Below are 20,545 nucleotides of genomic sequence, written 5' to 3'. Positions count from 1 at the left end.
GAGCGCAAGTGCGTTGTCGGCTGGCTGTATCGACTTGAATCGATGCTCGTTGCGATTGCGATGTCTACCAGGCGTCCCCACCGTCTACTCAGACTCGTCGTCGCTGCCCGACTCGCTACCCGTGTAGCTGCCACTCTCGCTGCCCGACTCATCGCCCGTATCCTCGAATGTCCGCCGCTCGACCTCGTAGCCAAGCTTCTCGAAGTTCGTCGCTAGCTCGTCCATCTTGGCCAGTCCTGAGGCGATACTGGCGATCGAAGAGTTGGCGGCAAAGATCGGCGCGATCCATTTCTTGATGACTCGCAGAATGTCGTCCGCCGTGATGTCCTGTGGTCCGGGACAAGTGAGTGAGCATACGGGGGAGTCGTAGAGAAGAGCCGCTCACCTTGGTTGCCGCAAGGGCGATGCGGCCGTAATTGGGTGGCAGACCGAGGAGCATATTGGTGAAAGACGCGTTTGCCTGCAAGTCAAGCAGTCAGTATCGCTGCTGCCTGTAGGTAGGCTCGGACACGCACTGCAGCATTGATCGTCGACTCCTTCGAGGCGGTGTTGTAGGCGAGCGAACTCTTCGCCGACTCGATGGTGAGGTCATCAATCTCGAGCTGAAGAGCGTGAACGTCAGCTTTGCGTCCGGATACGAGGATCGTGGTGACGCACCTTGCCGGAGACGAGCTGGTCGATGAGGTCGCGGGCGGCGACGAAGGCGGCGTGCGAGTCGGGCGACTTGTAGACTCGGTAGTAGATCAACCCGCTCTCGAGGTCCTGGCTGATGCTCGCGCCGTACGCGAGTCCTGCGCCGCGAATGAACTTCCAGATGAACGACTCCATCGCGTTCAGGACGGCCCGGGCGACGGTGAGTGCCGGCTGGTCGGGATGTGTCCACGAGTCGGGTCCCTTCGCGACGTGGTAGGCGAAGCAGCTCTCGATGCTCGAGACGCCGAACAGCACGACCTGCGAAGTCGAAGGTCAGCCACGTTTTGTCGAGGCCTGCGGATGCAACGAACCTTCTTTGCTGGCTGCCTGCCGAGCGGGCCCATCACCTCCTTGCTGAGCTTGACGGGGGCGAGCTGCTCCTTCTACGTTGGCGAAAGCTCGTCACTACTCGAACCGGAACGACGGACAACCCGGACGTACGGGGAAAGGCTGGATCGGCTTGAAGTGCTCGAGCCAGGCGGACGATGGCTTCGGCAGGCTCAGGATATCGCCCTTCACCTGGACGCGGATCGCTCGGGGGTCCGTCACTGCCAAAGTCGAGGTCAGCTCATAGCGAGCAAGGCGACGCCGGTCGAACGAGACTCACAGCCCTGTCGGAAAGCCTCGAACTGCTTGATAACCGCGTCAGGCTCCGCCTTGAGCCTCTCGAGGAAGGCGGGAAGGAACTGCTCGCGGTTGAGCAAGTTGAGCGCGACGTTGGTCGAGACCTCCTCGCTAATCATCTTGCGGTACGCGGCATAGGAGACCTCGGAACCGTCCCGCTTCTCGGAAGGAATGGCTTGCAGAGCCTTGGTCGCCGAGATCTTAAGGCGTTCGGTGGAGAAGGACGAGTTGTAGAGCAGATCGCTCAACCAGGCGATGGCGGTCGTGTACTTGTCCTTCGAGACCTTCAGGCGAAGCGTAACGGCTTCTTGGAGAGGCGAGTTGATGTTGATCGAATACGAGAGCGTCTCGGCGTCGAGCTGCTTGACGACTTCCTCAAAGTCGAGCTTGGTACCGTCGGCGCGAGTGACAGGGAGGGTGAAGAACGAGTCGAGGTAGACGGGGAGAAGCGCACGAAGCTCGGCGGGATCGAAGCCGGGCACATTTTGGGGGAAGAGAACGATGCCAATCTGTATGAAGGCCGAGTTGATGTCTGCGGAGTGGAGCGGATGAGTGACAGCCTGCATTGGAAGGAAAGGCGACGCACGGTCGTACTGCACGAAGAGCGGGAGCTGAGCACCATCTGCGTCGACGTGCTCCTGCACTCGGTTCTTCGGCTTGTCTGCGGCAGAAGCGACACCGCCAGACCGCGCCGACTCGACCTTGATCCACTCGATGCCGTTAACGTCGGGGACGGGGAACTGGCGGATGATTTCGGGCGGAACAGGCTTGTCGTTCTCGGCCTGCGCCTCCTCGATCTTCTTCTGCAGCTCTGCGAGACCCTTCTCGCCGAACTTGGCCTTGTTCGCCTCGATGATGGCCTTGGCGTCGGCCTTAATCTTATCAGCGAGTGCGGCGGAAGGCTTGCCAATGATGGTGAGAGCCGGAGCGCCGACCATGAACCTGCATGCGAAAGGTCAGCTAGTCAGAGTGGCTGAAAAGGCGAAAGACGGACTTTTTGAGCACTGCGCCCCACTCCTCGGCGGACCAGCCGTCCAGGACCTTGTAGAGCGTGTTGACCTTGAGCGACGACTTGAGGTCTGAGCCGTCTGCGCGTCCCCAGATACCGTCTGCGAACGAGGCTGTTAGCATTGCGGATCTAGCTGACCGACTTCGCGAGACGAACCGGAGACGACGACATTCGTGATAGTGTCGGACGCATCCGTCTCCATCGACTCGAGCACCTGGAGCTTCTGGCGCTCGAGAACGGTCTTCATGCGATCCATGTCGATGTCATCGACAGCACGAGCGAGCGCCTTGCGGAAGCGGCCGGGAAGCGTTTCGAGTTCGGCAACAGGAACGGAAGAGAGGTAGGAGGTGATAATCGAAGGGTTGTCGCTCGAGGCGTAGAAGGTGATGTCTGCGAGTTCGAGCGTCAGCGCTGTCTCGGCGAAAGACGAAGATAGGGAGGCTCACCGGTGCAGGACGGCTCGTCAACCTCGATGAACTTCTTCGACAGCGGCGAAACGGCAGAGTCGGTGAGGTAGAGACCGATCACCTCGAGAGCGAGGTCGTTCAGGAAATCATCGTGCGGAACACCGATCCACGAAAGCATCAGCTCGCCCACGTCCTCCGTTTTCTCCGGGAACTCGACCATCTCGATTCGGTCTTCCGTCAGCTTGGGCGGATTCGCTGCAGTGCTCGACTCGACGAAGGGTCGCACTGCAGTTTGGGAAGCTCAGCATCTTGACATCGAGCTGTCGAGAAAGGGACGCACCCCAGCCAGCCGGCTTACGACCCTTCGCCTGTCCGTGAGCGACGATGGAGGGAAGGACCTTTTCGGTAAGCGTGTTGAGGAGATTGGTCGGGTTGAGCGAGCGGCCGGTCACGATCAAGGTGATGTTCTGCGGGACGTAGCGCTGCGCGTGGAAGTCTCGGACTGTCGACGGAGGGCGTCAGTAAGACGGGGCTGCGAAAAGCAGTGAGGTGTGCTGGAAAGGCTCGCTCGACTCACTCTCTTCAACCTTCAGCCGCCGCAAGGCCTCCATTAAACCGCCGGTCTCGCTCCGCAGCGCATTCTCCTTCGAGTACAGCGCACGTTGTTGCCTGTAGCCGCACGATGCGTCAGCTAGACTCGTACATACGTGACGGAGGGACCTACCGAAGGTGCATCAGGTCGCTACTGCCGTTCTCACGCCCGCTCATCTCGGAGAAGACAACTCCGCCGTCCTCGCCCTTGCCGTTGATGTGATACACTTCGGTGACGAAGCCAGCATCGGTGATGGTAGGGTAGAGGATGTGGTCGAAGTAGACAGGCAGGATGCTGAGGAAGCCTTCTTCGCCAGCGGTTGCCTATCAAGAAGGGGTCAGCCTGCAGAACTTGACGCAATGCTAGGGATGCAACGCACGACTGTGTACGTCGTGTCGGTGGTTGCCGTCCACGCATTCGTACCGGCCGCAAAGCTTCGGCTGCGAAAGATGCGAGGTTGTCAGCGATGTCCCCTGCGAAGACGGGCACAACGAGCGCACTTCGCGATGGTGTCGAGGATGCCCTTGTAAGGGTACTTCTCGCTGCCCAGGAAGATCTGCGGGCGGTCAGGTCAGCTAGTTGACCAGGTCCAAGGCAAGCGAACTGGCATACGAGGTGCTCGAGCGTGTGCGGTCGGCCCGAATCTGCGTCACAAGCGGTCAGCAGGGTGCGGAGGGAGGACAGCACCATAGAACGCACCATCGAAGATTTCCGAGACGATGCTCGCGTATCCTTGCACCAGCGGACTCTCGTTCGACGCCCAGACAACCTTCAACCCGGTGCTCTCCGACTGCCACTTGGCGATCTGGATCTCTGGCGCAAACTCGAGGCTGTCCTCGACCACCAGCTTGAAGTCGCCCACCGTCTTCGGGATGTCGATGCCAGAGTTCGGAGACGAGGAAGACGGATCAATCTCCATGGGACTCATCGTGGCGAGGGTGCGGCGAGGCTGAGAGAGTGTGCGGGTGCTGGAAAGATGTGAAATGCGGTTCTGGGTGGTCGCGGTGAGGTTGCGGGCGGACTGTCCGACGAGGCAGTGCTGGCGATGAGGGAGGAATGAGCGGAACGCCGTCGCTCGGGAGAGGCGGGACACGAGGCTAGCCAGGGTCGTTCGTGTGAGCAGCAGAGCGACTGCAAGGACGAAGGAGCGAGGAGCGAGCGAAGTGGTGAAAGTCAAGGACGAACGCCGCTTGCGACCGCAGGAAGAGAAGTTGGAACGCAACGACCGTACGCTGACCAGATGAGCCGTGCAATACACTCTTCTACATCAGAAACGACGCTCCTCGACCTCGTAGCCCGCCTTGCGGAAGTTGGCCACGAGCTCCGCCCGCTTTTCCTCGTTCGTCGAAACCGCCAAAATGCTCGACTTCGGGTCGAAGAGCTTGACGATGTGCAACTCGATAGCGTCGAGGACGTCCTTGAGCGTGACGGCCTGTGCGGAGAGGCTGGTCAGACTCGAGCAGGAGACGAGCCTTGCGAAAGGGCATGTCGCACCTTCATCTTCTCGAGGCTGCGCTGCACGAAGTGTGGCGGACGACCAAAGATGACCTCCTCGAAGGAAGCGCTCGCCTATGAGCCCCGCGCATCAGTTGATCGCTTGGACGGGAATCTTCGAGAGACGCACAACGGAAGCGAGAGTGTTCATCGATGCGATCTTCGAGTAGGCGAGGGACGACTTGGCCGCGTCGACGTCGGCTTCCGTGATCTTGACCTGTAGGAGAACGTGTCAGCGAGACGCGCCCAGTCGGGTGGACCAGGTCGTACTTTGCCCGAAACGATGTTGTCGACGAGGTCTCGTGCCGCCTCGAACGCCGCAAAGGCGTCGGGAGACCGGAAAATCTGTGAAGACATTCCATTGAGCATTGTTGAAGTCTGTCGGAGAGCTGGGCAGCTCACGTTAAAGCCGAAAAGGCCAGCCTCCACATTCAGGCCCATACCCGCGCCGTAGGCGAGTCCGTTGCCTCGCACGGCTGCGTTACCGCGGAGTCAGCTCGTGTCGCATGCAAGTTCGAAAGTCACCCACCGTTCCAGAGCAATCCGTTTGCGGTGCCGAGGGCTGCGGCGGCGACGGAAAGTCCTTGGTAGTCGGTCGCGGACCAGTCGGGACAGGCGCATCGAGTTACGAGGTAAGTCGACTCGCTCGAAGGAATCGTGTAGAAGACGGCCTGCGAGGAGGACACACGCGATGTCAGCGGGCTTCAGCGGGACTCGAAGAAAGCGCCTGACCTTGCGAGCCGGGTTCTGGCCGAGGTCTGTGAGCAGATCACGACTCCGCAGAAGATGCGCGAGCTGCTTCTCCTGCAGGCAGTCCATTGTCAACGATCGCTTCGTGCCTTGCAGCGCGGACAACGCACAGGGAAGGGCTGGAGGCGCTTGAAATACCGAGCCCACGGCGACGTCGGGTTCGGCAGGCTCATCACGTCGCCCGAGACGTGCATACGCATGGCGCGAGGATCGAGCACTGCGTGAAGCCGATCATCAGCTCGTGCGAGATAGGCAGACACGCAACGTGCGGACTCGTTTCCTGCAGCTTCTCGAGGTCCCGAATCAACCCTTTCGCGTCGCTCTTGAGGCGTCCAAGAAGCTTGGGGAAGGCGTCGACGCGCGTGAGCAGGTTGAGCGGGTGATAGACGCTGCCCGCCGAAAAGATGAGCGACCCGATGACCTCGCCGGTGATGCTTGCCGCGTCCTGCTTCTCGTCCGGTAGCGTCTGCAGCGCACTGTGAATGAGCGTCGTAAGGCTGAGAAGAAGACGATCAGCAGAGGGACCCGGACCAGCGCGGAGAGTAGGCAACGGACCGGTCCTTGTCGAACTGCATCCCGAACAAGCTGTCCGCCAACCACCCGACGGCTTCCTCGTAATCCTTTGTTGGTACCCTAATCGCAACTCGGACGCCCTCGGACTCGACCACCGCCTCGATCTCGATGGCGAGATCGGTGAGCTGCCGGTACGCCTCCTGGAACGGCAATACCCGCCCGTCAAAACGCTTGACGGGCATGGCGAAGAAGCAGGAGTTCCACAGCGAGAACAGCTCAACGGGAGGGCCATAGAGGTGCACGGAGACCGTGACGAAGCTCGAATCATAGTGGTCGAATTGGACGAAGAAGGGCAGGTCGACGTCGCGATTGATCTTGCGCTGCAACGGGCCCGGAAAAGACTCCTTGCCGGCTGCGACGCCGTTGCTGCGAGCGGTCTCGACCGTGGGCAAGGCAATCTTCGTGTAGTCGGGGACGGAGAAGGACCCGACGAGCGACTTGGGCGCAGGGTGGTCGTTCGCGGCCTTTGCGGACACCAGGTCGGCAGCAAGACGAGCGAGACCTGAAGGGCCGAGCCGCTGTCGGTTGGCCGCAACGCGGGTTGCGGTCTCTGCCGCCTGCTCCTTGGCGAGCTCGGCGGAAGGAACAGCGACAAGCGTGACGGCGTGAGCGTCGACGAGCCACCTGCACGATCAAGGATGAGCGGAGATCTCCCCAGTGACAGTGCCGCAGACTCACTGCTCGAGTAGCCGCTTCCAGTCCTTCTCGCGAAACTTGGCGAGACGCTCGAGCACTTCCAGGTCGTTGAAGACGTCCTTGAGCGTCGAGCCGTCTTCGGCGCCGTAAATAATGTCCTGCTTGACCGAGTCGAAGACGTAGCTCGATGACGAGCCTTCGAGCGTGTCGAGGAGCTGCAGCCGCGTCTGTTTGAACCCGACCTGGATCCGGTGCATGTCAATCGGGACGTGGCAGAGTTGGCCGAGGAAGTCGAGAATTTCGCCAGCCGTCGCGTCGATGCTGGAGACAGGTACAGCGGAGAGGCAGACGCTGAGGATGTTGGGGTCGCGGACGTCTCGGTTGGTGTCGCAGCCCGAGAACTTCTGGTTTGGAATCTCGATGAACTTCTTGCAGACAGGCGAGTCCGAGCCTTCGAAGAGGTAGCCGAGCAGATGGTCGAGAGCGGCGCAAGTGACGAGGTCGTCGACCGAAGGACCGATCCAGGCGAGGTAAACCACACCGACACTCTCGTCCGAGCTGCCCCAGGCGAGGTCGTCAGTAAGTGCACCGACCAGGGGGGAGTGCAACTAACTCTGCGTATTCAACCTTCTTGACGATGTCGCGCACGAGTACGGGATCACTACGAGCCGTCCTCGACTCGACGAAAGGCCGAATCCAGCCGGGAGGACGAGGTCCTTTCGCCAGTCCTGCCTCCGCGATGGCCTCCTCCGTCTCGCCCAGCGTGCGAAGGAGCTGTGCCGGATCGATGCTCTCGCCGGTGACGACGACCGTCATGTTTTGCGGCACGTACATCTGTCCGTGAAAGTCCTTGACTGCGCGCGCACATCGCGTCAGCGGAGATACGCGGTCTCGGCGTGATGCGACTCACTGTTCTCGAGCGTGAGCTTGCGAAGAGCGTCCAGCTGACCGCCAGTCTCGGACCGATACGCATTGTCGCGAGTGTAGAGCACGCGGCGTAGCCCGAGGTCGAGGACGGATCCTTCGCTCCCCTCGTTGCCCTGCATCTCGCTGAAAACGACGCCGCCCTCGTGGCCAGTGCCGTCCACGTGGTAGATCTCGGTCTTGAAGATCTCGGGCGTCATGAGCGGGAAGAGGATGTGGTCGAGGTAAACGGGGACGATCTTGAGCATGCCCTCGGCGGAAGCGCATTCGAAAGTGTAGGTCGTTTTGTCGATGTCGGTCCAGGCATTGACACCTTGCGAAAGAACACGATTCGACAGCGCATCGAGAACACCAGAGAACGGCCAATGCTTTGACGCCGTGAACGTGAGGTGTTCCTTCGTGTGCGGCGTGCCGTTCGAGCTGAAGACTTCGGTGACCAGGGTCGTCCAGAAATGACATATTGTGCCCGGACAGTCTGCCCAGATGACCTTGAGTCCGCTCTTTGTACTGCGGTACTTGGCGATCTGGATGTAAGGCGGGACCTCGAGCTGGTGATGGGCGATGAGCTCGAAGTTGCCGACACGCTGAGGAACGGCCAGACCGGAAGGCGACTTGTGCGAAAGAGGAGCAAGAGGAGAGACGGGCGAGGGAGGAGGCGAACGCTCGCCGTCCGACTCGCTGTCGGTATGGACCGTCGACGCGACCATGCTGGCCTGGCGTCGCATCGATGTGGCAACGTTAGGGGAAGGCAGGGTCGGAGAGGGAAGAAGCGCTCGAGGAGAGACGAAGCGACTCCGCGGACAAGCCGGCCGCGAGGAGAGGGGGAAAGAGTGGGTCGCTGGAGAGATCGGAATGTAGCAAAGCCGCAGTACCACGTTCCCCATGCTGCGCCTGCGAAAGGGCAGGGTCAGCGAGGAGAACAACGGTGCGAGAGAAGAACGCACTCTCGTCGCAATGAGCGATCTTGCGGAACAAGACGAAGTTAGCATGCGAAGAGCGGATATCATTGCGAGGGAAGAATCCGAGGGAACAGCAGTGTCAAGCGGTCAGGCGAACTTCTTGAAGATGATGTCGGGATCTGCGAGCGTCGCGGAGGTCAGCTTCAGCCTGATTAGATTGACCTGGAAGAGCGCCGGGCGCAGTCGCACCTTCTTGATACTCCTCTGCCGACACCCACATCCGCTTGAACGTGCTAAGACCTGCGAGGATACTTCCGCCGATCCAGGTGCTGTACTTGCGTTCGGGCGGCGCGCTGATCCGGATCTTCGTGTCTCGCAGGGCGAGCTTCTTCACCTCGTGCAGCAGGCGGTCACCAAATCCTAGGCAGACGAGGCGCGTAAGCTTGACGAGCTCCGCGAGGGGAAGCGCCGACCGAGCGACGTACCCTTGACCAGCGTTCCTCCACCACTAAGCACGACGTTGCCGAACAAGCTTTTCCGCAAGTCGAGGTCCGCGCGGTTGATAGAGTCGACGACGACCTGGTGTACGCCCGCGTACTCGAGGCCGACAATCTCGGGGTTGAAGAGCACTTCTGGCGCGCGATGCCGTTCGGGACCGAGCTATTGGGACGAGCGCTGATCAGTCGTGCTCGTGAGCTCACGAAAGGCGGTGAAGCACGCACTCGGATGACATTGCCGTCTGGTAACCGGAAGTCCTCGCTCTTGCCGCCTGCTTGCGCCTCCTTCTCCTCCTTCGCCGGCGACAGCGCGACGTAGCAAGTCTTCTCCTCTGCATGTCCGTCGGCATCAGCAGCGCTCTTCGAGCTGAGACTTGAAGAGGCAAACGCACTGATCATCCGCACGACCTCCTTCTCTGCCGAGGTGTGCAGATGGTAGCCCGCTTTTCGCAGCAGCAACTGCAGGTGGTCCGTCACGTCTCTGCACCGCGACGCTCTGTCAGATTCGACGACAAGGAGACGATGAGCGAAAGACGCACCGTCCCGCAACATCGACTCGTCGGATCGCATGCTGAATCGCAAAACCCTCAAAGACTGGCACAGCATGCGTCACACCGTCTCCCGAATCGAGCACAATACCCGTCGTTCGTCCCGAGGCGTACCTGTACCGCATCTCAGCGTCAGCGCGAGTCGACTTGAGGAAGCGTAGGAGAGCAGAACGCACAGCGCGAGGATCGCCTGCACCGACATGTACATCGCCGGAACGTTGAACGTCTCGAAAAAGATCTGAGCTGCTTGTTCTCGGTTCGAGTTGGGGTTGAGAGGCGCTTCGGTGAGAAGGACGGGGTGCTGCAGGTCCGGGCGAGCGGTTAGTTTGGTTTGCCAAGCCTGGTGAGAGGACGCAACTCGCCTCTTCTGACAGTGTTCGCAGTTCTTCGGTGTAGACGTGCGACCATATCCGCTCCATGTCATCCCAGTCCGTCACGATGCCGTGCTCCATCGGATAGCTGTCAAGGAGGTTTCGGTGTGTGAGTTCCCACAACTACCATCACGCCGCCTTCAAGGCAGTAACGCTTCGAGGAGCGGCGAGACGAAACGTGGGACTCACTTGATCCGCAACAAACCCCTCAACTCCTGCGCCTTCCTTCCAACAAACGTATCTCCCTCCACCGCGCCCGCCATAACCCTCGTATGTTTCGGTCGTCCTGTTTGACATTTTCTCATCAGCTCCTCCTGCATAGCCAAGGAGAATGAAGGCGAACGCGCCGACATAAGAGGGAAAATAGGTCGATGGGTGGTCTGAGCCTGCGAAGCCGGCTTTGAGAGTACCTGAGCCTTGGTCGATGACGATCGGTTGGTTGAGAGAGTCCATGATTGTGCTGTGGGCGAGGCGCGAATGGGTTAGAACGGGGAGAGCGATATGGATTCCTGAGGTGGAGCCGAAGAGGAGAGGGAGGGCAAGTTGATGAAGGCGCAGCTGGACCGATTGCCGCTCGATTTGCAAGCTCGCAACAGCTCCTGTTGCCCATATTCTGCCCTCCCATAGCCCCTCAAGCGGTGTCGCTCGCCTCCCACATCTCGCTCAACCCGCGACGCCTCGACTAGCAAAGACGCAGCTTACCTCGCCCTGTGCCGCAAACCACTACCGCCCGCAAGAGCCTAGTCTGCTGTCAAGCCTGCTGCGTAGGCCGTACGGCTGGCGACGAGTCCGAGGCGAGAGAAGTGAGGATCCGAGGAAGACGCGTCGGGGCGATCAAGCTGCAGGCGCGTTCGTCGGGCTGGCTGGAGGGCTTGCGAGACTAGCGGGGAAGCCAGAGAGTGCGCTAGCTCAGCAGGCGAGCGCGTCGAGCGAGGTGAGCGACGAAGTCGAGGTGCAAGCGGGGCCGCAACAAGCGACGGAGACTTCGGACGGCGTGCGAGCTGGCAGAAGCTACGAAAGGCCAGTAGAGATTGCGAGTGATGCTACAACAATGCTGGACGGAACTGCACAAGAAGGGAGGTAGTAGAGACAGTGCCCATTCTCCTTGAAAGACGACGCTCGACCTCAACTTCACTCCGCCTGCACCCAGCCGTCGGCCAGTTCTCCTATCAGCGGAAGGCGGAACCGGTCGAGGTGGTCGCTGTCGTAGTAGGCGCGCAGGCTGATGGCGCACAGGGTCAGTAACCACTCGAGCGTGAGCAACGAATCCAACGAAAGCAAACTGGGCTCACCTCATGAGTGTCAAAGCGGCGAGGTCGACAATCACGAGCAGGTATTGCGCCCATCGGCCGAACGGGAGGAGGAAGAAGAGGTGCAGGAGGACGAGGAACAGGTTGAGGAGGACGGACTGCGAGGCGACAGGAGAAGTCCGTCAGCTCGCGCTCACCATGAACAAGAAGGGAGCATGACACTATTCACCTGATACGCATGGAACCGAACATAGTCGTTCTCAATCTCGAAGACAAGCATCGCGGCCGCCCCGAACGGTCCGAGGGCATAACACGCCGCGCTCTGCCAGTCGTGCCTCCACAGCGTCACCTCGTATCCGGACGTCCCTGCCCCACCTCCGTTCGACGCGAGAGGCACATAGCCCGAGTGAGAGGACGAGCCGAAGCCTGTCCCGGACGTGAGAGAAGAGACGGGTGCGCCGGATTGGTAGGATGTGCCGGCCGAGGAAGACGCTGCGGGAGGTGGCGGAGCCCAGCGAGTTTGTGAGGGTGCATCTGGTGGCTCAGAATCTGTTGTTCGCAAGGTCAGCTCTCGAAGAGATGAGGAGGGGAGGGTGGGTGATTTCGACGCACACGGCGCAAAGTTGAGCGGGGTCGTCGATGGCATGGCTTCTCGGGAGTCTGCGAGCGTCCTTGAACTGTCCCTGAGCGTCCCAAGCGAGTGCGAGAGTGAAGGCGGAGCGAGAGGTGGGGAATACAAGTCGTCGGCCGCATTACACCGTGTTGTATTCAGCTCATTACAATCTGTATCTCGTCACCCAGACCTCGCGGCGGGTTCGTACAAAGACGAGTGCCACAATAGACAACTGCATAGTGTAGCGAGCCGTTCAAACGAGAGAAAGAGCGGTGTTGTGGCGAGAGCGAGGGGGTCAAAGGTGGTCGCCTGGGGACGAGCGCCGCGACTTCGCACGCTCACGCTTTCTCCCCTTGTTCGCTACAGAGCCGCCGACGAGGTGCGCGTGCGAGCTGCCCAGCGTGCTCACACGGAACCAGTACTGACACTCTGCCTTGCAACCGCGCCGCCCCGACCCCTCGACCCGCCCCGCCCAACTCGCTGCAAACTTCCCCTCGACCCGCCAACCTCGACAACGACAACCCTGTGCCGCCTTGTACTGCCACCATTCGACTCCGAACACTCGAATTGTCCGACTGCCGTTTGCGCCAACCTCGAACTCGACGTCGTCGCCGTCTTTCGCCTCCTCGCCTTCGAACGCCCGTTCCCTCTTCGACTCGCCAATCCACCTCGACCCTTGTCCGCCTCGCTCTGCCCTCCATCCGACTCGCCATCTAACGAAACACCATCTCGCAGTCGACATGGGCGCGTACAAGTACCTTACCGAGCTGCAGAAGCGCAAGCAGAGCGATGTCCTCCGCTTCTTGCTCCGCGTCCGCTGCTGGGAGTACCGCCAGCTCAACGTGATCCACCGCGCCTCGCGCCCGTCGCGCCCCGACAAGGCCCGCCGCCTCGGATACAAGGTACATTCTCGCCGTCCTCGAGCTGGGTTCAGCGTGCGGGTACGGTGGTGAGGGTGGCTCGAGCGGGCTTGCTCGCAGCCGTGTGTGGCAGAGGAGGGCTGGGGGGAATACATGGACGCCCGGGAGGCAGCTGGAGGACGCGCGGACTGACCTTGCTCTCCTCACCCGCTACAGGCCAAGCAGGGCTTCGTCGTCTACCGCGTCCGTGTCCGCCGCGGTAACCGCAAGCGCCCCGTCCCCAAGGGTGCGTCACGGGTCTTTTGCGAGGAGGGAACCACGCGGGTCGAAGCTAACCTGTGTTCGCGTGGTCGTCAGGTGCGACGTACGGCAAGCCCACCAACCAAGGTGTGAACCAGCTCAAGTTCCAGCGCTCGCTCCGCTCGACCGCCGAGGAGCGCGTCGCCCGCCGCTGCGGCAACCTCCGTGTCTTGAACTCCTACTGGATCAACCAGGACGGAGTCTACAAGTACTACGAGGTCATCCTGGTCGACCCCTCGCACAAGGCCATCCGCCGCGACGCCCGCATCAACTGGATCTGCAACCCGGTCCACAAGCGCCGCGAGTCGCGCGGCCTCACGTCGGCCGGAAAGCAGAACCGTGGCCTCGGCAAGGGTCACTCGTACACGAAGAGCAACCGCCGCGCCCACTGGAAGCGTACGAACACGCTCTCGCTCAGGAGGTATCGCTGAGGAGTTCGCGCCGGAGCATGGGGATGTTGGCGAGGAGGACTCTGCATCGCGGTTCTGCCTCTTCCTCCACCGGGACTGTCGCGAGGACGAGGACGAAGAGAGACGCTCGTGATGCAGGAGAGGTGCTGTGGAGCTTTCCGAGAGACGACCCGGACTTGGCCTCACCTTCGCCTCGTCGACTGCGCGACCCGCTCTTCTCCCAGTCTGTGTCTCCTACACTTGTCCGCCGCCTCTCGCATACTCTCTATGTGCGAGAGTACCTTCCGCTGTGCATGCTAGCAGGCGGGTCTCAGGGGAAGCACCTTGCTCTTCGTCCTCTGCCTCGCCTCTCCTTCTAGTTCCCTCGTTTCTCCTCGTCCCTTTCCTCGTCACCTGCTTCCTGCACAACTCGGGCCCACGTGGACTGTATCGCTGTCTTGCAGTCTTGACAAAAGCTTAGAGTCTACGACGCCTGCCATCGCCCGCCAACCGTCCCGCACAGCCCGACCTAACCTCGGCAACGACCCCTCGCTTTGGGCACGACACGACTGGGGACACGTACGCTTGCGATCAGAGCTTGCAGTGCCTCTGTACGTCCGTTCTGCAGCACCCCAAGCGCGCAAACCGGCCCCCCAGCGAGCTGACCGACTTCATCTCATCGACGTTCTGCAGGTCGAGGATCAGCGACGATGGCGAGCCAGGCGGTCGCGACTTCTGGCAATGCACCAAAGAGCCCCGCGACAGCGCCAGCGACCCAGCCCCGCGGCTCAGCACTCTACGGCGCCCGACGCTGGCTTCACGTCCTCCCCTTCCTCCCCGCCGGGTCGACCTACCTCAGCGCGCTCACCCTGCTCGCCTTGCTGCACACCGTCGGCCTCCTTCTCTTTACAAGAGGCTTCCTCCTGACGCGGAAGGCGCTGCCGAACGTCAACTCCTGCAACCCAACTGCACCCTCGGGCAACCTCGACCCTTCCTGTTCCCTCCCGCCGACACACGACAAGCTCATCTTCCTCGTCGTCGACGCACTCCGAGCCGACTTTGTCCTTTCCGTCGACGAGCCAGCCAACCCGTTCTACAGCAATCGCATCCCCTTGCCCGCTCACCTCACCCGCACCCAGCCAACCAACTCGTTCCTCTCGCACTTTATCGCCGATGCGCCCACGACGACTCTCCAGCGCCTGAAGGGCATGACGACGGGCTCGCTGCCGACTTTCATCGACGCCGGGAGCAACTTTGCGGGCGAGCAGGCGGACGAGGATAACTGGCTCGGGCAGGCGAAGCGCGCGGGCAAGCGGATCGCGCTTGTGGGCGACGAGACGTGGCTCAATGTCTTCCCGCGAGGCGGCAGGGACAGCGTCTGGCAGGAAGGGCTCGTCTGGCCTTACGACTCGTTCGATGTCGAAGACCTCGACACGGTCGACCATGGCGTGCGGGAGCACCTCCTCGACCTGCTGGACGAGCGGCGGCAGCGCGAGTGGGACATCGTCGTCGCACATGGACTCGGCCTCGACCATGCAGGACACCGCTTTGGCGCCGAACACCGCGAGACCAGGCGCAAGCTGCGCGAGACGGAGCAGCTTCTGCGGGACGTCGTCGAGCGGCTGCAGGAAGACACGTTGCTGGTCGTTGTCGGCGACCACGGCATGACGGACCGGGGTGATCATGGCGGCGACAGTCGGGAAGAAGTCGATGCCGCGCTTTGGGTCTACTCGAAGAGGCCGATCATCGACTCGACCTGGTTCAAGCACGACTTCGCCTCGCCTCGACACCCTCTCGCCTCTCTATACGCCACCGCCAACGCCTCTGCCGACCTGGGTGACCGCTTCCAGCTCGCCTGGCCGGAGAAGGGCCTCTCGCAGGCGACTCGCTCCGTCAGCCAGATCGACCTCGTCCCGACCGTCTCCTTGTTGCTCGGCCTGCCCATCCCGTTCGGAAATCTCGGCTTGCCCATCCCCGAGCTCTTCTTCCGCAACGTCAACCTACCTGTCGCGCCCAAACCGTCAGCAGAGGCCGCCTCCGACAAGCCGAAGCGCGGCTTCTTCGGCTTCGCTTCGTCGCAGCCGGAGCGCCGCGACCAGGAAACCCTCTCGCCGCTCCAGACCGTCCTCCAGGCCACCCTCCTTGCCTCGTCGGAACTCTCGAACTACCTCCTCACCTACACCTCGCTCCCGTCCGGCAAAGACCTCGTGCCAGCCATGCCAGAGCTCTCGTTCATCCTCGAGATCGCCAAGTCGGCCTACAAGGGTGCACACGCACCCGGCCGCTCGCGTGAGGAGATGGAATCACGCGCGCTCGAGAAGTTCTGGACGTTCGAGCGCAAGGCGAGGGAGAAGGCGAGGCTCGTCTGGGCTCGCTTCGACCCGGTCCTAATGGGTGCAGGACTTGCGGTCTGGACGGGCAGTCTCGTTGTCGCTTGGCGACTGGCAAATGCGGCGAAGAAGGGACCGGGCGCCCGATTCCTGGTGGGTCGGGCTGTCGAGGGCGGCTTAATTGCACTTGCTGTCGGACTCGTCCTTTCGGCCCGAGGCGTTTTCAAGGGTCGCCCGAGCAGCTTGGCCGCAGCGTTCGCCGCTGCCGTCGGAGCGGAACTCGCCGTCGTCTTTGCCCCGTCAACTTCGCCTTTCTCACTCACGACTCGCCTGAGAAGCGCTCTCGCACGATTTACACCAGCTCACCTCCTTCCCGTCGCCGCGCATGCCGCTCTCTTCGCCTCAAACTCGCTCACCGTCTTCGAAGATCGCATCGTCCTGTACCTCCTCGCGACGCTCCTCTCGTTCAGCCTCGTCCGCGGCTTTGCGGCGCCTGAAGCACGGCTGAAGAACCGCATTGTCGCATACTCCGCCATCGCACTCGTCAGCCTCCGCCTCATGGCCTGGAGCACGATTTGCCGCGAGGAGCAGGTCCCGAAGTGCCACCCGACCTTCCACCTGACGCCAGGCTCGACATCCAGCATCGTTGTCCTTGTTCTCTCCGTCGCAGCGGCTATCGGCGTCCCCCTCATTCTCCGCTCGTCGCTGGCGACGTCCAAGTCGGACGAGGGAGTCGCTCCAGCGTTCCTGGGCATCGGCATTCGCGCGCTGCTGCTAAGCGCATCGGCCTACTGGGTGGCGGACTCGCTACTGGCGGCGTCGAGCTTCGGTACGGCCGGGACCGCCGTCGCGTTGCTCGCGAAAACCGCTTTCGCCCGGGTGGTCCTCGTCGGAGGCTTCCTATCGGCGACGCTCGTCTGGTACCTCTCACCGTTGTGCATCCGAGTCCAGCGCGAGCAAGTTCGGAATGCGGCGGGCGAGCCTGTCCGGACGCAGATCAAGGTCATCGGCTTCGCCAACGCCCTCGGCTCGTCGTACCTCCTCTTCTTCGCCGCGATTTTCGTCCTCCTCTTCCTCGTCTCGCCGCCGCCCGCCCAGCTCGTCCTCGGCCTTCACCTCGTTATCCTCCTTTGCCTCCTCGAGGTCTTCGACTCCGAGCGCGACGTCCAGCACCTTACGACGGCACTCACTTCGGCAGCATCCCTTCAGGCTTTCCTTAACAGTGACGAAGGCGGCCTCCCGCCTCCTCCGCCGCACACTGGACCGACCTTCGTGCAGATCTCGATGCTCGCCCTCCTCGCGCACCTCTCGTTCTTTTCAACTGGCCATCAAGCCGTCATCTCGTCGATCCAGTGGTCGACTGCGTTCATCGGCTTCCCTTCCCTGACATACCCCTTCTCCCCCATTCTCGTCACCCTGAACACCCTCGCCGGCTTCATTCTCACGGCTGTCGCCCTCCCGCTGTTCGTCTTCTGGAATCTCTCGCCGACGCTCAAAGACCAAGGCGCGCCAATGGTCGTCGGGCGCAACCTCCTCCGCGCCGGCGCGAGCTACATGGCGTACTTTGCTACGCTCGCCCTCGCGTCGGCGACGTGCTCAGCGTGGCTCAGGCGGCACCTGATGGTGTGGAAGATCTTTGCGCCGCGATTCATGCTCGCGGGTGTTGCGCTCCTCGCGACCGACTTTGTCGTCCTCGTGTTGGCAATGGCGTGGGGCGCAAGAGGGATGCTGGGCAAGGTTCGAGGGTCGCTGGGGACGAGGTTCGCGGAGTAGACGGGCCAAGATATCAAGCATCTCGCATCTCGCAATGGCATCCATGCATTCTCAGTCGACCTGTTGGGGTCAGCCTACAGAGCAGCGGCAAGGATACGAAGTCTCTCACGAGGAAAGGGGAGGAGGAGAAAAGAGGAGAGGCAAAGGCGAGAGAGAGTAAAGAGCAGGGTGCTTCCCTTCAAGCCCGCCTGCCAGGCTGCCGATCGAGAATGTACTCGCGGCGAGAATACGAGAAGGGCGACGGAAAAGTGTAGCGGACTGAGGAGTCGAAGAGGCGAAGGAGAGTATACGCGTCCGAAGTTCGAGCGCTCCTTTCCCTCGTCGAGCGTTTCCGTAGCACCTCTCCCTATCTCACAGCGTCTCTCCTGCTGCACCTCCCTCTCGCGGAGCAGTCCCGTTCGAGGAAAAGGCAGAATCGAGTTGCACAAGTCCTCCTCGCAAACATCCTCGTCTCCAGGCGAACATCTCAGCGGTATCGGCGGAGCGACAGGGTGTTATGCTTGGGCCACTGGGCACGGCGGTTCGACTTGTGGTAGCTGTGACCCTTGCCGAGGCCACGGTTCTGCTTGCCGGCCGACGTGAGTCCGCGCGACTCGCGACGCCTGTGGACCGGGTTGCAGATCCAATTGATGCGGGCGTCGCGGCCGGAAACTCGTGTGAAAAGCGTGGTCTTACAGAGTACTGCTGGTGCGAGAGACAAGCGAAACAGCATGGGAGGGTCGTCTAGATCTAGAAATGCGAGGGATGCGACGAGTCTACTGACCACTGCGCATGCGTTTCGGCAGCGGCGGTATCGGCGTGATGAGGAGGCCAATGACGACACTGTCGGGGGGTTGTCAGCGGGAGTCGCTTGCTCGAGCGAAGCGTCGCGCACCCGCAAGCGCCAGTGATCCACACCGTCTTCGCGAACGAGCTGTGGCGAGCGATAACGCTGAAGGCAATGCCGCCTGTCCGACGCCGAGTGTGAGCAAGCGTGCGACCCCACTCGCAGCGAAGGAAGACGCACCGAGATTGCCGGAAGCGCCTGTGATGCCGCCCATCAGGCCATTGATGTGCGGATTGACGTGCGGTACAACCGCGTAGACAGCCCCGTTACCGGCCTCGATCGAGATGGCGAGGAGGGAGGCGAGGAGGATCAGGATGGCCGGCGAGTTGGGGTTGAGAAGGCCGACGAGGAGGGCGAAGGCGCCGCCGAGGACGCAGAGCGCGCTCATCCAGACTGCAGATGCGATACTCGATCAGTACGCAGCTGCAAGGCGCTGTGAGGTTGAGCAGCGGCGAGAGCAAGACGCACATTTCTTCGCGTGAAGACCGCGCTGCTCGCCGAGCGTCCTGTACCAAACGTCGGCCATCAACCCGCCAAAGGGTCGGGCGACGACGTTCAACAGCCCGAACAACGCCGCCCACTTGCCCGCCTCGCCCTGCTGCCAGCCGAATTTGCTCATGTACCAGCTCACGAGGATCGAGTTGCCGACGAGGGCGGTGCCGAAAGTTGAGGCATAGGCGGCGGCGAGCATGAGCGTCTGGATGCAGCAGAGGTCGCGCAGGGGATGGCGGCCAACGTTCGGCTGCATGGAGGCAACCGCCGTATCCTGTACATCCGACCGGCATCGGCGGACCTCAGACACCGTAGCCTGGCCTTTTTCGAGGTCTTGCTGGGACTTCGGCGTCTTGTGGTAAGCGGGAGACGGCCGGGCGAGGAGGGTGGTTGACGAGGAAGCCGAATCAAAGACGGATTGGGGGGACTGGCGAGAGATGTCGAGGTTGCGAGTTGACCACGAGCCGGTCGGGGTGTCGTCATTGAGCGCGAGGACGGCGATACCGCACACGATCAGAAGGATGCCGGGGACGATGAAGCTGAGGCGCCAGGCGATATGCTCGGGCTGGTTGTGGCTGGCGAGAAAGGAGTCGAAGACGGCGGGCATCTGCGTGCGAGACTCGTCAGCAGCTGAAAGCAGCGGCGCGAGGTGAGCGAGCGCACAACGAAGAAAGTCACTGCAAGCGAATTCAAGCACGATCAGCCTCGTGTCTCGAAGCGAAATCTGCGAAGGCTGCACACCTCCGACACCAGCATCTCCCCAACCCGCTGCAAAGGCCGACGCAGTGCCAATGACGCGCTTGTCGAACCTGCGCGGCATACGCTCAGCGTCAGTCACACCTCATTCTCCCGCTCAAAACCCGAACGCACCATGCAGCCATCAAAGCCTGACATGGCACGAATGCAGCTCCAGCGATGCCCATGAAGAAGCGAATGAAGTAGAGACCGGTTGCGTTGCGGGCTGTACCGGCAGCGCCGCAGGGGATGGCCGAGAGAAAGAGCGTGCCGACGAGGACGTAGCGCTGCGAGCGGAGCGGAGTATGCAGTCATCGTCAGCTCGCTTCGGCCAATTGACAGGGTGGAACAGAACAATACTCACCGGTCCGATCCTGTCGCACAGCGGTCCCGCGATCAGGCGGACGATGAGCGAGGTGACGCCAGCGACGATATTCGAGTTGGCGACCTCGTCGTCCGTCAAAGCGAGGTCGCGCTTGATCGTGGCGGCTAGGAGTGGCGGCATCGCGTACCAGCTGAAGAAGGAGAGAAGGAATGAGAGCCAGGCGAAGAAGCTGGACGAAAAGGTCGCAATACGCGCGAGAGGCGGGTGGACGGTTGGCGAAAGTGAGGAGGTAGCGCAAGACAGCTCGTCAGCTAAGGCGTTAGAAGACGAAGGGAGAGGACACGCGGGACTCACAAGATCCTGCCATGGCGGTTGAGCGGATTGATGATCGGAAGTGCAAGCGCCTTCTTCGTCGCCGGATCAACCGGCGGTGCGCCGAAGCAAAACAACGAGACCATAGCTTGCAAAGTCAGGCGATACTGGAGCGCCGCAGGAAGAGACGGAGGGTGGAAAGCGAGGAGGCGAGGGAGAAGGAAAGGAAGGAGAGCGGGCGAGGCCGAACGGGGCGACCGTCGACGCCCGCATCGAGCGACGGCTTCGCAGTCTCGCGGAGCAGTTAGCGTCGACCGCTCGAG

At 61.7% G+C, this 20,545-nt stretch overlaps 7 protein-coding genes across 7 annotated transcripts; 2 read left to right on the top strand and 5 right to left on the bottom strand.

The window, feature by feature from the left end:
- Positions 1-84: 84 nt before the first annotated feature.
- Positions 85-4,253, bottom strand: RHTO_04843 (zinc metalloprotease; the record flags this gene model as incomplete). The annotated part of the gene is made up of 18 exons (XM_016418507.1): positions 85-327; positions 386-460; positions 516-602; positions 658-951; positions 1,005-1,076; positions 1,135-1,241; positions 1,301-1,849; positions 1,904-2,259; positions 2,312-2,426; positions 2,483-2,716; positions 2,773-3,018; positions 3,074-3,235; positions 3,311-3,402; positions 3,458-3,648; positions 3,705-3,765; positions 3,826-3,881; positions 3,938-3,969; positions 4,025-4,253. The coding sequence occupies 18 exons, from the start codon at positions 4,251-4,253 to the stop codon at positions 85-87; spliced, it is 3,201 nt and encodes a 1,066-aa protein (XP_016275783.1).
- A 339-nt stretch (positions 4,254-4,592) lies between these two features.
- On the bottom strand, positions 4,593-8,409 carry RHTO_04842 (zinc metalloprotease; the record flags this gene model as incomplete). Its single annotated transcript, XM_016418506.1, has 13 exons — positions 4,593-4,757; positions 4,820-4,894; positions 4,950-5,036; positions 5,090-5,164; positions 5,222-5,295; positions 5,349-5,490; positions 5,552-5,623; positions 5,680-5,786; positions 5,843-6,066; positions 6,125-6,766; positions 6,821-7,336; positions 7,392-7,632; positions 7,689-8,409. The coding sequence occupies 13 exons, from the start codon at positions 8,407-8,409 to the stop codon at positions 4,593-4,595; spliced, it is 3,141 nt and encodes a 1,046-aa protein (XP_016275782.1).
- A 339-nt stretch (positions 8,410-8,748) lies between these two features.
- RHTO_04841 (actin ii (centractin-like protein)) lies at positions 8,749-10,470 on the bottom strand (the record flags this gene model as incomplete). Its single annotated transcript, XM_016418505.1, has 10 exons — positions 8,749-8,780; positions 8,851-9,021; positions 9,087-9,261; positions 9,324-9,430; positions 9,491-9,579; positions 9,638-9,760; positions 9,823-9,947; positions 10,009-10,105; positions 10,207-10,303; positions 10,365-10,470. The coding sequence occupies 10 exons, from the start codon at positions 10,468-10,470 to the stop codon at positions 8,749-8,751; spliced, it is 1,122 nt and encodes a 373-aa protein (XP_016275781.1).
- Positions 10,471-11,148: 678 nt separating this feature from the next.
- RHTO_04840 (Ycf60 family protein) lies at positions 11,149-11,913 on the bottom strand (the record flags this gene model as incomplete). The annotated part of the gene is made up of 4 exons (XM_016418504.1): positions 11,149-11,239; positions 11,310-11,425; positions 11,497-11,816; positions 11,880-11,913. The coding sequence occupies 4 exons, from the start codon at positions 11,911-11,913 to the stop codon at positions 11,149-11,151; spliced, it is 561 nt and encodes a 186-aa protein (XP_016275780.1).
- A 707-nt stretch (positions 11,914-12,620) lies between these two features.
- Positions 12,621-13,471, top strand: RHTO_04839 (60S ribosomal protein l15; the record flags this gene model as incomplete). Its single annotated transcript, XM_016418503.1, has 3 exons — positions 12,621-12,782; positions 12,957-13,026; positions 13,098-13,471. 3 exons carry the CDS (start codon positions 12,621-12,623, stop codon positions 13,469-13,471), a joined length of 606 nt encoding a protein of 201 aa, XP_016275779.1.
- Positions 13,472-14,139: 668 nt separating this feature from the next.
- On the top strand, positions 14,140-17,532 carry RHTO_04838 (phosphatidylinositol glycan, class O; the record flags this gene model as incomplete). Its single annotated transcript, XM_016418502.1, has 1 exon — positions 14,140-17,532. The coding sequence occupies one exon, from the start codon at positions 14,140-14,142 to the stop codon at positions 17,530-17,532; it is 3,393 nt and encodes a 1,130-aa protein (XP_016275778.1).
- A 466-nt stretch (positions 17,533-17,998) lies between these two features.
- On the bottom strand, positions 17,999-20,368 carry RHTO_04837 (nitrate transporter; the record flags this gene model as incomplete). Its single annotated transcript, XM_016418501.1, has 10 exons — positions 17,999-18,213; positions 18,296-18,354; positions 18,407-18,479; positions 18,539-18,751; positions 18,827-19,457; positions 19,514-19,527; positions 19,592-19,659; positions 19,721-19,872; positions 19,950-20,100; positions 20,265-20,368. 10 exons carry the CDS (start codon positions 20,366-20,368, stop codon positions 17,999-18,001), a joined length of 1,680 nt encoding a protein of 559 aa, XP_016275777.1.
- Positions 20,369-20,545: the final 177 nt, after the last annotated feature.

This window comes from Rhodotorula toruloides (assembly GCF_000320785.1).
Source record: "Rhodotorula toruloides NP11 unplaced genomic scaffold Scaffold3, whole genome shotgun sequence".
NCBI classification, from domain to species: Eukaryota; Fungi; Basidiomycota; class Microbotryomycetes; order Sporidiobolales; family Sporidiobolaceae; genus Rhodotorula; species Rhodotorula toruloides.
Note: the sequence above shows the minus strand (reverse complement) of the source record. Positions and strands in the feature narration are given on the sequence as shown.